Source organism: Ostrea edulis, chromosome 1, assembly GCF_947568905.1.
Source record: "Ostrea edulis chromosome 1, xbOstEdul1.1, whole genome shotgun sequence".
NCBI classification, from domain to species: Eukaryota; Metazoa; Mollusca; class Bivalvia; order Ostreida; family Ostreidae; genus Ostrea; species Ostrea edulis.
Genome location: NC_079164.1, coordinates 24,617,324 through 24,633,948, shown reverse-complemented (window position 1 = coordinate 24,633,948; position 16,625 = coordinate 24,617,324). Strand labels below are relative to the sequence as shown.

General features: G+C 35.3%; 2 protein-coding genes across 3 annotated transcripts in view; both read right to left on the bottom strand.

The window, feature by feature from the left end:
* The window catches only part of LOC125646969 (uncharacterized), a 202,350-nt gene that overhangs the window by 93,475 nt on the left and 92,250 nt on the right, over positions 1-16,625 (bottom strand). The gene's annotated exons all lie outside the window — the stretch shown is intronic.
* On the bottom strand, positions 1,324-11,465 carry LOC125660626 (uncharacterized). Of its 2 annotated transcripts, none has more exons than XM_056153122.1 (4): positions 11,098-11,465; positions 4,855-5,103; positions 4,144-4,276; positions 1,324-2,081 (listed from the first exon to the last, which is right to left on the bottom strand). In XM_056153122.1, exons 1-4 carry the CDS (start codon positions 11,215-11,217, stop codon positions 1,543-1,545), a joined length of 1,041 nt encoding a protein of 346 aa, XP_056009097.1. In that variant the 5' UTR covers positions 11,218-11,465; the 3' UTR covers positions 1,324-1,542. The 2 variants fall into 2 exon arrangements, with proteins under 2 accessions (XP_056009097.1, XP_056009096.1); XM_056153121.1 differs by lacking the exon at positions 11,098-11,465 and adding an exon at positions 6,800-6,991.

Sequence of the window (16,625 nt, the reverse complement as noted above, 5' to 3'; positions counted from 1 at the left end):
AGAATTTAAACAATACATCATTATACCTTACTTCAGTTTACGAAATAAAATTGAAAATTTTATAAGTGCGCTTTAGCGCACGCAATGAATTTATAATTTTATGAGTAAACTGAAGTAAGGTACTTCCCACCCAACCCAACCCAAATACATATACATGCTTCCAATACATATTACCAAACCAAACCCCCCCCCCCCCAAAAAAAAACCCCCCAACCCAATATAGATCTAGATTCTATATATATATATATATATATATATATATATAAAGGGGGTTAAGAAATAAAAATATTTATGATATATCTTATATGTTTACTTTGCAGACAGAAAATCTGCATATATACATATAGGCCTATGTAATATTAACAGAAGAAAGTGATAGCTAAATGCATTCATGAATATTATAACAATTTGTTTTTGTAGAGACTCAAAGGAGAAGTAGCTAGAACATAAAGAGAAAGAAACAGAATCCAAGTGACAGGAACTGTACTTTGTTCTTGACAACAACAGACAGTTGATGTTTGTTTCAATGTTTTTTTGTATTAGATATTGTCTGTTAATTAGTAAATACATTAAATCGGATTGTATTTTACCTGGTTGTCAGTCGTCTGTTCATTTCGCCAAACGTCAGAAGGAAGACTCAGGATTTTTAAAATCCCGAGCCCGATATCTTTAAAAGGCTTGTGAATAGAGGAAACGCTGAAGAATACATCATTATACCTTACTTCAGTTTACTCATAAAATTATAATTTCATTGCGTGCGCTAAAGCGCACTTATAAAATTTTCAATTTTAGAAGAGCGTGCTAGCCAGTCAAAATCGCGCACTTATTCTGCGCGGTATTAGTATAATGCACTTCGTGGTATGAAACGGAAAATCGAACTGTTTTGATGGCGATAGCAACAAATAGTCACTTTATAACATTAACGATTCCTTTCACTTAGTTCGTTCATCTCCGTATTTGATCGGAGGTCCTCTGAATTATACCAACCTTCGCGTTGTAATTTGAGAATGAGAGCGCTTTTAAACATATGAATTCTTTGGGACGCATTTCTTTTCCTGGGAAGAAGTCACTTTAGTTTTGACACGCGCAAATAGCATTTCAAGTTCTTACCCTTTTGACCTTGACCTATAAATATGGTGCTTGCTCTAATGTTTCTTGTCTTTCTCTTACTACAACTGTGTCAATACATGTACTTATTTTGAATCGAGGTGAAAGTGTTTGCAAGGTTAGAAAAGAATTTAAAGTAAAAGAACCTTGTATACAGTAGTTATAGTTTATGTCCAGTTTGGATACCATATTAACATATATAAAAGAAATACAGTGCATCATATTCAGACTTTATATTAAAAAAAGGATATTCTTGTTATTTGCCGATTACAAGTGAATTGAATAAAGCTTACTTCCAAGACGTTATACACAACTTTATAGAACACGTAAGTTGTAGTGCATGTAAAAGATGTACAAAATGAATTTTTAATCTTATATATTATAGCAACTTTCAGTTATTGAGCATTACATGATTGAATTGAGAGATACATTTTGTTAGATACAGTTGCAGAAATGGTTGATATAGTGAGGGGCAGATTGACTGAGATAATTGCAAAAATGGGTTCCCATGATCTGAAACGTAGCTTTGATAGTGCATTGAGATTTGCAAGTACAACTACAGTATCGAGGATTACAGTTTGGCGAGTTAGCTTTGCAGTACTGGTAACACCAAATGTCATAACCTCTGTTATTAGCAAACACACCAGCAGACCGACAAGACAAACGTCCAACAGAGCAGGATGTGACGATTCCTCCCGGATTTGGCGGAGCTCTGGTGATAGATCTTGGTGTTGTGGTTGTTCGTTTTGTGGATGGAGAGGGTGTCATCCAGGGATTTGCCGTTGAAGGGCGCCTGGTGATTGGTCGCATGGTTTGAGGACGGTTGGTGATTGGTCGCACTGTTTGAGGTCGGTTGGTGATTGGTTTAGCAGTCGGAACTTTTGTCACCGGTTCCGGGGCTCCATCCCTAGGCTTAATTTTGACGTCAGCGCAGTTCACAAACGTTTCTGGTGTGGTGGAGCGCCAACTGTTTCCTAAGAAAAAAAAGTTATTTGTTTTAACGTTGCTTTACGCTCCAATAGTGAATTTTTCACCAAAGACATCATCCACTGGCGGATTTATAGGGAGGGGTGCACAACCTCTCCCCCTAAAATTTTCAAAGCTTAGGTTACAACTCAGTGCGTACTATAAAAAGAGGGGAAATCAAATCATATATATAATAATTGATTCTAAAAGATGAATGCAAAATACATAAAGTCCCTAACTCCGTCACTTTCGGGAAACTGCGCAGTTTGTAAACGAATGTGATTGTGACGTAATTTTTTCCATGCTGAAAATCTACAATGAAATGCCGATAAGTTATAGGCCTAACAGTCAATTCAAGAATATGTTAAAAACAAATAACAATAAATTGATATGTAATCTATTATATCTATCATATTTTATGTGAAATCAGTAAGCACTTTCCCATTCATGCACATCACATCGATTCCTGCGTCGCAGCGACAACATGCTTATTTTCACCTGACAGCCACCTTTATGAAGGTCTATGTCAAGGGTTAAAGATGATATACCATACTTGATAATGTGGCTAAATATTTAAATTTATATCCTACCCAGTCTTATATCATACCCAGCCTTATATCCTACCCAGTCTTATATCCTACCCAGTCTTATATATCCTATCCAGCCTTATATCCTACCCAGTCTTATATATCCTACACAGCTTTATATCCTACCAAGCCTTATATCCTACCCAGTCTTATATCCTACCCAGTTTTATATCCTACCCAGCCTTATATCCTACCCAGTCTTATATATCCTACCCAGCCTTTTATCCTACCCAGTCTTATATATCCTACCCAGTCCTATACCCTACACAGCCTTATATCCTACACAGTCTTATATCCTACCCAGTCATATATCCTACACAGCTTTATAATATAACCTTACATGGTATCTTATTTAGCTGTATATGCTACTCGGTATGATGCTGCTCACAACCTTGTATGTATAGCCTACCCAGCCCTTAATCCTCATATAATACACCACTTTATATCCTACAGTCTTATATGTATATCCTACACCGCCTTATATTCTACACACAGCGACAGTTAAAGTTGTATGGTTCGAATTTCGACAAATATTGTCCACCTTGGCAAAAACAGTTAAATCATCGCACGTACATATTTATGAGGCTGTATCGAAATGTCATACATGTACATCATTTCATCTGTCTTAACCGGGACTATTTGGTTTTAAATGGGTGTTAACACACGACTGTCACTCAGCCATTTATAATACATGTTCTGAAGACAAATCAAGTGACAGTCACGTGTCCAGTTCAGACTTCCAGAGATAAGATCATCAGTGGTCTTATCTATATAAAGCTGTGTATTTTTTTTTACTACAGTACCATGCCATCAGCTTAAGAGAAATAAAAATATCAAATATACCTCGTAATTCGTTGTATTACGCTCTTTCAAACAGTTGCGTCTGAGTTATATGATGATGGGATTCCCTTCGTGTGCGTGGGGCTATTTATAGACGCCTAACAGACTAATGTATTTATCGATCCCCACTACCCTTTCTTTTTAAAAATAATTTTCTCATTTCTTTTTATGCAGGTGTTTCAAGCATGTAATTAAGGAAAAGTTAATTACTTATAAAACTAATTCATCTGTTTTAAAGTAATTCTGTACAATTTTTTTTTTATAAATAAACATCGGACCATTCAGCTTTAACTCAAAATGGTTTCTTGGTATATCTTTGACAAAATCCCCGTGGAGATCCGGGTAAGAATAGGTCCTCAGTACTCCTTGCTTGTCGCAAGAGGCAACGAAATGGGGCGTTCGTTCGGATGAGATCGCAAAAACCGAGGTCCCGTGTCACAGTAGGTGTGGCATGATTTAGATCCCTCCCTGCTTAAAGGCCGTAAGCGCCGATCATAAGCCTAAATTTTGCAGCCCTTTGATGGCAATGGTGACGTCTTAATATGAGTGAAAAATTCTCGAGCGGGACGTTAAACAATATACAATCAATCAATCTTTGACAACAAGCAAACTTTTAAGTTAAGAAACGGAGTATTCTATGTACCAGTAGTGTACCACCATTGGAAGACACAGTGTTCACATGTCAAATCGTCCGGCAGCTTCAACTTCATGTCAATCGTCGGGAATCCAACTTCTGTTACTGTGTAGTAGTCCTTGAGCTCGCCATTCTGAACTACCTGTAAGACATCTAAGATTGTAAGGGAGACCACTGCAGATGCTCACCATTTCCTTCATTTGTAAAAATAATTACACAAGTTAAAGCGTTAATTTATCCAGCCACAATGAATGTTTGGGCATGCGCATGCTTGTCTGTAATTATGATGATGCATGTATGTCAAACACCTTACTATAAATTTACAGTAGGATTTTCAACCGATTCATTGAAAAATAAGAAAGTTGTAGACGTTTAAGTATTCATTCAAAATTCAGCACAAGTACATAGATATGAAATCAACATATATGTATGTTAAATGAAAGGTGAAGATAACGAACAGTGATCAATCTCATAAATCCCATAAGCAATACAAAATAAAGTTGGGCAAACACCCAATTTTTTTTTTTTTTTTTTTTGCATTCGAGAATCTCGTGAAATGACAAATTTTGACCTACATGTATGCATGGTGCTCAAGGCCGTAACATTGAGAATGTTTCTCTCATACCCCCTTCCCGTTAAGGACATACATTTTATGTACGTCACCCTTGACGCGTGAAAGCTCAGTATATCTGACAGTTCAGACAAGCTATTAAACTTTACCTTCAACTGTGATTTGTCTAAGCATTCTTGGGTCACCTCAATGTCGTCATTAGTTTGTTTGCAGATTTTGAAGAAGAATTTTCCACCATGTGCTGCAGTAAGTTTAACCGTCGCGTCGATCTCCTGTCCTTGACGATAGGTCTCTGTTATGAATCCTGTTGCATACTTTCCGCCTGCTTCGTGGGGCCTCGCTCCATTGTAGGCATCACCGCATATTCCACATTTTCCTCCATTAACATTCCATTGAGTCTACGTATAAATGCGTTAAATATCAATATCGGATTCAAATTCCATCTTTACTCATTAATTTGATGGTCTTAAGAAACTGTTTTAGGAAGAAGTGTGGGGTGATATTACGGATTAATGATAGGACATTATGACCCAGGGTTTCAAAACGTTGTTATTTACATTTTGTCATGGTTCTCAAACGTTTAGAGGAACACCAGAGTTGTAGAATATGTATATAAGCTAGAGCGAGAATATTATTAAGAAATATATTTAATCAGAGTACGAACATGTTAATATATACATGTTTGGATAATGGTGTTTGTTAAGATATACATGTTTAATACATCCCCCATACCCGCTGGTCAGGTTGGGATGTAAATATAACTTGTAAATATCCTGACTAAAAGAAATGAATAAATGTATTGAACCAAAAATATATATATACATGTACATGTTTGGATAATGGTGTATGTGTAAAGGGGTAACAGAGAATGGAGGTTTAAGAAATACATTTTATTTTTAAAATACATGAGATTGACGCTTCACGCCAGCCTACATGGTACTTCTCATGAAAAGTATCCTGGCGTGTAGCATCTCAGTTCATACCTCATGTATTTAAAAAATAAAGTTTATTTCTAAGACTTATATTCTACTTTCATTTCTATTGAAATTCCCAGTCGTTAAAATACACCTTTAGCTACCTATTAATAGCGCATTGTTTACAACCGAGGAATTCATGAGGAAATAACTATCATTACAATTTGTAGTGATACCAAAGGCAAAAAGCATAGGTTTAGATTTAGTCATATTTAAGTGTGTTCATATTCTTGAACAAGTCGTGTAACATCGTAATGAAACGCCAAGACGAAGTGATTATTTCAAGAATACGCATCAGACTTTCAAATTTGACCCATTCTTACTTACTAAACAGAGAACTTCAGCCTGAATGCATATCTTGTGACTGTCCATTAACTATACATCACATTCGTTTAGAATGTAGTGATTTTACGCCCATACGAAAAATACTTTTTAACAATGTGCAATCAGTGAAAGAACTTTTAACAAATATCGACAATCATTATATACAATATTTACAAGAATGCGATTTTTACAGAAAAATTTGAATTTTTTTTTTATAATACAACTGTTTATATATACGAAATCATCTTTTTCTTTTACCTGTTTATGTATTTTTAACTTTTTTATCCGTCGAGTGGGACTTTAAAGGGTGTCCCATGTCAAGGATCACAAACCCCTTGGCACGCAAAAGATCGTTTCCCTGATTTTCGAAAAAGAGTAGGACGTCAGGGAAACCCAAACATCCACAACCAATCATATTTCAATTAGTTAACAACCGTAAAATAGCTGAAATATTGCCAAAACGGCGTAAAACCATAGTTAATCAATCATATTCTTGAAAAAAACATTGAATTCCTAAATAACGGAACACCTAAATGCTTAGAAACTAAATACAATGAGTAAAAATGCTAGGACTGAAATAATATCAGCAATAAGATAATAATTTTCAATCGCTGATTGCATGTAAACAAAAAGACATTTTTGATAGACCTCCATACCATGTTTTAATTTCGAAAGATAAAGATAAGATTTGATGATTAGGAAGTATTTTTACCTCGATATTCAAATGTAAGATTAGTACCCATGAAATCTTAGATTCGAACTAATTGAAATCCCTACTCCTCACGATACAACTTACCTGTGCTCCCCCACAAAACAATGACATGTCGTCATAATTTGGCGTAAAGTTACGGTCATCGTAACATCTAAACAGCGATGCTCTCTGACAAGGCTTCATCAGACGGCCATGGGCGTCTACATTCTTAGCGAACCAGAAACCGGCGACACAAAGGATGAAACAGAGGTACTTCACCATCTTGCCAGCCGTGAGGTATGATTAAGGCCGGAGTCTTGTGTACAATTTTATACGCAGTCTACCCACGCAAGTGATACCCTATACAACCGTTTTTGTGAACCCCCTTTGTGAAACTGTCGCATGCAATCACAGTCAATCAAGGTAAAGTGCGTGATTTTTTTGTTAAAATTGTTCGGTTTATTTAAAATTGTTGAATTTATTTCAATCAAATAATAAAGGGTATCTTGATGAAAACGAAATTCGCCAGGCCCCAAGATCATAAACTGAGAATAGACTTTGCCAAAAGTTTCATTGCTTATATTTAGATTTATTTAGCACAGATATTTAAAACAAAATGCAGGTTTATCGAAAAAATCAAATGCAAACCTATACTAAAATTATTTCAAAAGTTAGCTGAATTTGAGACTTAAGTCTACTCGCATTTTATGGTCTTTAGATCAGGAAAACCTTGTCATCATTAATATGAAAAATTAAATATTGGTGTTCTGAAACTTTGATTATTATATTTGGGTTATTCAATATGGTATCCATTTAAAAGTATTTTACATGTTAATCTTAGTCCACCAATAACAAAAATCAACATGATCCATTAGGTGTGCATTTTTTTCTATTGTTTCATATAAAGAAGTTGTCCTTAACAAGAAGTACTCTACATTGCACGGGCGCCATACTACCTGCTAATATCCATGTGATGTGTTATATCAGCGCTTAAATATCATATCTAATTCATCCCTTGGACCTTCGACCCTCGGACTGATTTTGGGCGATGTGGGTTGACATGACATATGTGGATTTTAAATGTAATATTATCTCTCTTGTTAACCAATGAATTCTTTCTACTCTTGTTGATAAGCTGCATTCACTTTTAAAGCTATCAATTTTGCACATTTAAAATGAATATCTTTTTTTATAACTTCCTATATTTTGCTTTCAATTGTACATGTATTTCTTTGGCATGTTTGGATTCACATTTTCTACAACCTGATTTTGAATAATATCGACCTCATTATTAACTGCAAAGAATGACTCTGTTTTGATTGCTACCGGTAATTATGCACTGTGGACTCTGTAGTACAAATTATAAAGATACATACATCGAATTACTACTCTGATTCCACGCACAAGTACTATGAAGTTAAAATGAAAATATGCTAGAGTTTCTCATTGACAATATCTTCGTGGTCTTTGGTAATCAGGTCTTCCAACAGTCTGTTGGAATTCCCATGGTTACGAATTGTGCTCCTTTGTTAGCTGACCTGTTTCTATGTTCATATGAAGCAGAATTTATTCAAAAACTTCTACGAGAGAAGAAAAAATCTCTCGCTTTGGCCTTCAATTCGACATTTAGATATATCGATGACGCTTTGTCTATTAACAATAATAGCTTTCATTCATAGCTTTCATTCATATGTCGATTTGATATATCCCTGTGAGCTCGAAATAAAGGACAACACAGAGTCGTTCACTTCTGCTTCATACTTGGATATTTTATTGAAAGTAGACATTAACGGCAAACTGACAACTCAACTGTGTGACAAACGGAATGATTTCAGCTTCTCCATCGTCAACTTCCCATATTTATGTAGCAATATTCCATTATCACCTGCATATGGTGTTTATATATCTCAACTGATTCGATATGCAAGAGCTTGTTCTGCGTATAGTCAGTTTTTAAATCGAGGTAAGCTACTGACAAACAAGTTGATGGTACAGGGATTTCAACAGTCTCGATTGGAGTCAGCATTTCGCAAATTCTATGGTCGTTACAACGATCTAGTTTGTCAATACAACCTCGCATTGGGTCAAACTGTCTGACGTGTTTCATGCCGTTCTTGGCACACTGATTTTGACTGCGGATAACTCCGTTTACCTGATCAGGATATAGGGCTCACGGCGGGTGTGACCGTTCGACAGGGGATGCTTACTCCTCCTAGGTACCTGATTCCACCTCTGGTGTGTCCAGGGGTCCGTGTTTGCCCAACTATCTATTTTGTATTGCTTATGGGAGTTATGAGATTGATCACTGTTCGTTATCTTCGCTTTGCATACATGTACTGTAGTTACCGATATGTATATCCAAATGATTTCTGGAAAGGGAGGTAAAATGTTTCATAGCCTTTCATTATTATGTTGGTGTGTTATGACATGACTATCCATGACACTTGCTACTTGGTACAAGTATATGTAATTAATATGATTATTTTTCTTTTTTGTTCAGGTGTTTGTTCTATCTTGCTTGACAAATGTATCAAACTATAGATTAGTTTTATTTTAGTTATATTCTAAAAATGTTCCATGCACTATTAAACTAGAACACAGTAGTAAGTTATTTATTAGATATGTACAGTGTTGTTGTGAATGATAGGCTTGAACATTTCCATTCATTTCTGTTGCATTTGGTCGGAATCAGTAATGTTTGAACATTTTTAACTTACAATTACTACCATTAAAATTTTATTCGAATTTCCAAACACTGCTAAAATTACACGTATTTAAGGCAATTTAATTGCATAGGTATGTAGAGCAGGAAGGCCTTTATAAAAATTGTAAATTTCATGATTTTCGGGATAGGGGTTTTAACTCCAGGCTGGGGCCGAACTTGGTATATAGTGTTTAAATGTAAAACATGCTCTTCACTGCTACTAAACACTAAATTCAGACTACATACTCATTCAGAGGGAGCAATTAGCCCTTTACCAAAGTTGTAAATTTCACGATCCCATGCATTGATATGGTTTTGGTTGCCAGATAGGACAAAAATTATTTTAATGACTATTGTGTTTATCGATGTCATAAATAATTTATATTTCAACATTCAGTGGTAGAGCGCTCGCTTCGCAACCAGAATTTTTTTTTTATAACTCTTTATATACCTCTACCCTGTATGGCTTCATTTCCATTAATAAACACATAGTTACCAGGTGCATTCTCTATTCCAGTTGGAAGAATCAACCTTATAATAAGTATTTTTTTTCTTATATGATATTCTAAAAGAGAATTAAAATTGTTTGCAGCCTCATTTCAATCATGTAAGAAAATGATAACACCAAATGAGTCAATACTCAGTCGCCAAGAAATCATTTTTTGATGGAGAATACTGACTAGTTTTATTCCCAACAAAAAATTATATGCACAGAACCATAAAAAAGATTATTATTTTCAAGATACATGCATATATGACTATCATAAAAGAAAAAAATTGTAATTACATCCACAATTTTTTTAATTATCAGTTGCCAACCTAATGTACCCTCCCCCCCCCCCCCTTCCCACAGTGAAAAAAGTCCATTGTGCACTAAAAATCACTTTATCATCCCTATTAAGGATTATGATACTGTATGTTAACAACATTTATCAAAATACTTCTAATAATCAAATATAAAAGATCATATTCATTTGACCTAGACATACGACCTTGGTCTATGACCTTGACCTTAAAAATCCTTAAATATTTATAATCCAACTAATGGCGACTATGAATGAAATGAAAATGATATGCACATGTTTTATTACACATTAAGCCCATAGTCAAATCATTGAAAACACATTCTATGACCTTAATATCAAAATTTACATTCTTTGGGCATTTTATGTACAGTATCACGTTATTGGTGAGATATCAATTGAAACTTCCACTCAAAATTACTTTTTCCCCCCTTTGATTCACAATTAGTACACATCAAAATACACATTCAGGAAGGCATAGACATTTTACTTGTCAAAAAATTCACATAATCTAGGAATAACATTGTCCAATAATTTCTTACAACAAGTATCCCGAGCTTTGCCGTGGCTGTTTTTACTAATGAAAATATCTCGAAGTCCATCCTCGCCTTCCCGCAAGTGAATTTTTTGAAGATGTGGAAGACATAAACCAGACCCTGCAACATTTTCTGCTGTTGAACATATCACTATACCACGACTGCTTAAACTGGTCATATAGTGTGTTAAAAACTATTTTCTTAATCCAGGATAAATTCCCTGGATTCATAGTTTGCCAAATATAAGGAAGACCACATTCATTTAGTATAGATTTGATGAAATTAAACACTAAACAGATTTGATGACAATTTATCACCATGTGTCGCAACTAATTTACACCACAAGCTAGTCATTCTTACCTTAATATCAATCTTGAACAAATTCAATAAACTCCGGGTTTGTAATTTCGATGCGAGTCCGCAAACGTTCAGGCTAATAATTTTTAGTTGTTGTTTAAACTCTCTTAGAGTTTTTCGCATTGTTTACACATTTCAAGTCAGTCCCCTGATTGCACAGCTTTCCTTGGTTATCCAGACTGTGGCGGCGCGGCGCTGCTATCAGATGCTGAGGATCGGTATATGGTCGGTCTCCTAAGTGTGTGGTCTGCAGTGGAACCAATAGTCCCTCTACGAATAATTTGTCAGCAATGAGTGTGGCCCTTTCCCCTGTCTTTTGGCAGCTTTGTACTGAGGGTATATATTGTTTGCGACGTTCATTTATTTCCTTTGGAAATTGTTCATTGATTCCGAATGGCTTGTTAATCAGTGATCTAACACGTTCTCTAAATCTGTCTTTGTACAACACAAATTTGGAAATTATCGGTCGGTGCTTAGATCCACTTTTCCTCCCCATTCTATGCACACGATGGAATTCTATGTTGTTTGTGTTCAACTCCTCTTTTATAAAGGTTTTTAATACAGTCTCTGTGTCTTCTTCCTGTGTTTCTAGTATCCCGTCCAATATCAAAGTGTCTCTCATTGTCAGATCTTGTATGTAGAGCTCTGTGACGTGTTTTAAAGCTGACATGAATTAATAGATATAGTACAATTTTATGTGTCCGCCATATTTTCTGCTTATCCGCCATATTAGTTGGATGTTCTATTGTTATATGTATCGGGGTTCGCTTGGTATATAAAGGGAGGAGTTTTGCTACGCTTAAATTCACATTAGTGTCTTCGATTTACCTGTTCGGGTAGTTTCTTTCAACACGAATTGAATTTGTGGAAATATTGTATCAGGCACGTATACAGGGGGTTGGGGAGGGCAGGGAGGCAGGTCTGCTCTACCCACTACATACACAGTTCAAACCAATATTTTTTTAATTTGTAATGAATACAATTATAAGCATCAACTCCTGTAAGTTTCCAATATATTGTCAATCACCAATTTTAAAATACATGTAGCTGGAAACTTTTAATACATGCTTGTAAGCTTACATTTACCCGTATTATCACACAGATGTATATTTCCGACCATTATTCCCTTATTTATATATTAGAAGTTTGTACATGAACATCGATAAAAATTTTAATTATGCACGCAATATATCCAACCAGATGCTCAGTCTTTATGTATTAGATTCTCGGTTTATATAAACTACAAAACCCCTGACCAGACAAGCATTCAATACAGGAAATATGTTCGACTCTGATATCTCCCCTGATTGAAGACACCCTGTTTGGCACGGGTGAAGTGTGTCGCAGTCTGTATAATGGAATGACAACGTGTTGTAAAGTTCTAACGAGATACAAATGAAGTTTATCATTTTGTTTCGTGGATTTATCAGAATAAAGGGAATCTAATATTTCGGTAAGTGCACATCTCCGATACCAGTTGAATATATGTCCGCATTTGATACGGGTTTTTTTTTTTTTGGGGGGGGGGGAGTATGCAATGTGCATTACATAATGCATATGACATGCACCTGTATTTTGCAAGAACTGATATAAATAATATGTTTTATGCTCTTTGCTTATTTTATTCTATCAGTATGTAATTGGCAAATGATTTCTCCGCATTTATTTCATAAGAAACTGCAAATACTTGCATGCACTATACTGGATGCCTAAACTACATAAAAGCCCTTACAAATGCATTGCTGGATCCATTAAGTGCTCTACCAAGCCCCTATCTTTGCTCCTCACGAAAATATTAACAGCTCTGAAGGAGAAGCTTCAAACTTACTGTGCGACTACATATGCCAGAAGTGGTGTTAATCAAATGTGGATTCTGAAATATTCTAAAGAACTTCGTAAACTTGAAATCGCAAAACTTTTCATACATCAATAACATCAAAACCTATGACTTTTCAAGACTATACACGACCATTCCTCACGATAAATTAAAGACTAGACTTTCTGACATCATAGACAGTTGCTTCTTCAACAAAAATGGAAAAAGGAAATATTCATATCTAGTGATCAGTCGTTCATAAACTTTGTTAAACACCACTCTGATTCCACGCACAAGTACTCTGAAGTTGAAATTAAAAATATGCTAGAGTTTCTCATTGACAATATCTTCGTGGTCTTTGGTGATCAGGTCTGCAACAGTCTGTTGGAATTACCATGGGCACGAATTGTGCTCCTTTTTAGCTGACCTGTTTCCATATTCATATGAAGCAGAATTTATTCAAAATCTCTTGCTGTGGCCTTCAATTCGACATTTAGATATATCGACGACATTTTGTTTATTAACAGTAATAACTTTCATTCATATGTCGATTCGATATATCCAAGTGAGCTCGAAATAAAAGACACCACAGAGTCATTCACTTCTGCTTCATACTTAGATATTTTATTGAAAGTAGACATCAACGGCAAACTGACAACTCAACTATATGACAAACGGGATGATTTCAGCTTCTCCATCGTCAACTTCCCATATTTATGTAGCAATCTTCCATTATCACCTGCATATGGTGTTTATATCTCTCAACTGATTCGATACGCAGGAGCTTGTTCTGCGTATAGTCAGTTTTTAAATCGAGGAGAGCTACTGACAAACAAGTTGATGATACCGGGATTTCAACTGTCTCGATTGAAGTCAGCATTTTGCAAATTCTATGGTCGTTATAACGATCTAGTTCGTCAATACAACCTATCATTGGGTCAAATGCTGTCTGGCGTGTTTCATACCGATTGTTAAGCCGTTCTTGGCACACTGGTTTTGACTACGGATGACTCCGTTTACCTGATCAGGATATAGGGCTCACGGCGGGTGTGACCGGTGGACAGGGGATGCTTACTCCTCCTAGGCACCTGATCCCACCTCTGGTGTGTCCAGGGGTCCGTGTTTGCCCAACTATCTATATTTGTATTACTTATAGGAGTTATGAGATTGATCACTGTTCGTTATCTTCACCTTTCATTTTGGGGTATATGCGGGTAGAGTAAATTAGGCTACCTGAGGGAAATATGGCGGATAAGATGAGAAATGTGTTCGTATTTATTCATTCATGTCAGCTTTAAACTTCTCAAGTCCTAACAGCTTTTTGTTGGTCATCGTATTGTAGTGACATGTGGTTCATTCCTTTCTCAAGGTCTCCGACTTTGACTTTCACGTTTTTCAATTCCTTCAGTTCTTGATTTACACATTCAATGTTTCTCTCAAGATCACATAATCGTTTATGTATTTGGTCCAGTGTATCTACAATGTACATGTAGTTTGGTAGACAAATAATCCAGTCTATCGCATATCATAGACAGTGTATCACACATATCTCTATTTGGAGTGTTCGACTGACTCCGTATTGGTGAAATATAACCTGCAGATTGTCCTTGTGGACTTTGTGGTATATAAGGTTGTAGCTGGTTACCTTGAAACTGCACACTATGTGACGAGTGTTGTGAGGTTCCACTGATTATTCCAGTATTGAACGAAGGATCCCTATTCAAATTGCAGCTGCAAGAATAATAACTGGTTTAAGACTAAATTCATCAAGATCAATAATGTATGATGAACTTGGGTGGAATTCTCTAGCAACTAGAAGAAAAAACACAAACGTTTATCATTTTATAAAATAGTTTATGGATTAACACCCCAATATTTACAAGACTTACTGCAATCATGTTTCCCACCTCATAATTCTTACCCCTAAGAAATCAGGACTCTCTCAAGTTTAATGTTCCATTAGGTAATTCTGTCTCATATATGAATAGCTTTATTCCTTCAACTATAAAACTATGGAATGAGTTATCTCTTGAAATCAGAAGTCTTCCAACATTATCAGCATTTAAGACAGCATTAAAAAAAAACGTTATTGCCGAAAACCTAGGACATCTAATTATGGGAATCGAAAAGCAAATATACTTCATTGTCAACTGCGAAATAATGCTAGCAATTTACATGCTGATCTATTTAATCATTTTCTGAGGGGAAATCAAATATGTGATCTGTGTGGAAATATTTCTGAAACTATTTCACTTCTTCATGAATTGCACAAAATACAATTTACAAAGACAGAAAGTAATTCAAAGTTTTAGTAATTTGCAATTGCCATTATTTATCCATTGAACTTATTTTGAATGGAGATAACAATCTTACATTCAATGAAAATATTGCAATATTTAAAATTTTTGCATGAATTTATTCTGTCTACAAAGAGATTTGTGTAATCAATATCATTTTATTGTCCTAGAACCAATATCCAATTTTCTTAATTTTCATGGTTCCTTTTTGTTTTTCCTATTTTGTATCTTCTGATTAAAGTGTAAACTATTTATTGAATCCATACAATAATAGTAGAATTGATTACAAGCTGCCATGTCATGAATGACCTATGTTATTGCAATGTTCAAATCATTATATCATTTGTGTAACACTGTATTTATATATTCTAAAGTTTGTATGACCTTGTACCTTCTATGGAGAGGACTTATTTAGGCAGTGCCTGCTGTCCAATCCCATTGTGAATTTTCATAATAAAATACTGTTTAAATAAGGATCAATATTCCCTGCGACTGTCATGTTTCCTATACGGGGTATAGTGATGGCTGACTGAGTTGAATTCATATTGTTGTATTACTATGCTAGAAGTTTTAATGAGTGTAGTACTCTTATCTACAGAGACAAGAAACTTGGATGTAAACTAACAATTCATGCTATTTTTCTAAGTCCATGGGCCATGACTTAATGAAAAATAACATGAATTATCAGTTTTCCAGACTTTTTTTATGTGCTTGCAGATATTCATTTGATATTTGGTACATCGCTTTGCCATAACAATAATTCATGCTATTTTTCTAAGTCCAAGGGCCATAACTAAATGAAAAATCAACGGACGGGACCAAATTCAAACTTGATCTGTAACTTGTTATGGCAAAGCAATGTATGAAATATCAAATAAATATCTGCAAGCACAACAACAAAAAAAGTCTGAAAAACTGATAAATCATGTTATTTTTCTAAGTCCAAGGGCCATAACTAAGAGAAAAATCAATGGACCGAGAGAAAATTCGAAGTGGAACTGTAATTTGTTATGGTAAAGCAACATATCAAATGTCAAATAAATATATGCAAGAACAGAGAAAAAAGTATGGGAAAACTGGACTGACGGACAGACGGACGGAGCGCAAACCTAAATCATCGGTAGTGGACTAATAAATTCATAAAACTACACTGATAAACTAAGTATTTTCTTTTAGTTAGAATACAAAGGTGTTGCAACTCTCATGTTCACTTTCCTAAAGGTGTTGCGTGAAAGATCAATAAAATTAAATGATTCAAATATATAACAAATTTTAAAACAATTAGAACTTTTGTCTTGCTTCGAACATTTTTGTTTGTTTTGCTGTTTTCCGCCACACGCAACAATTTTTAAGTTATCTGGTGGCGCCCAGTTTTTTAATGGGTGGAAGAGAGAACCCAGATACAATGTACCTGGGAA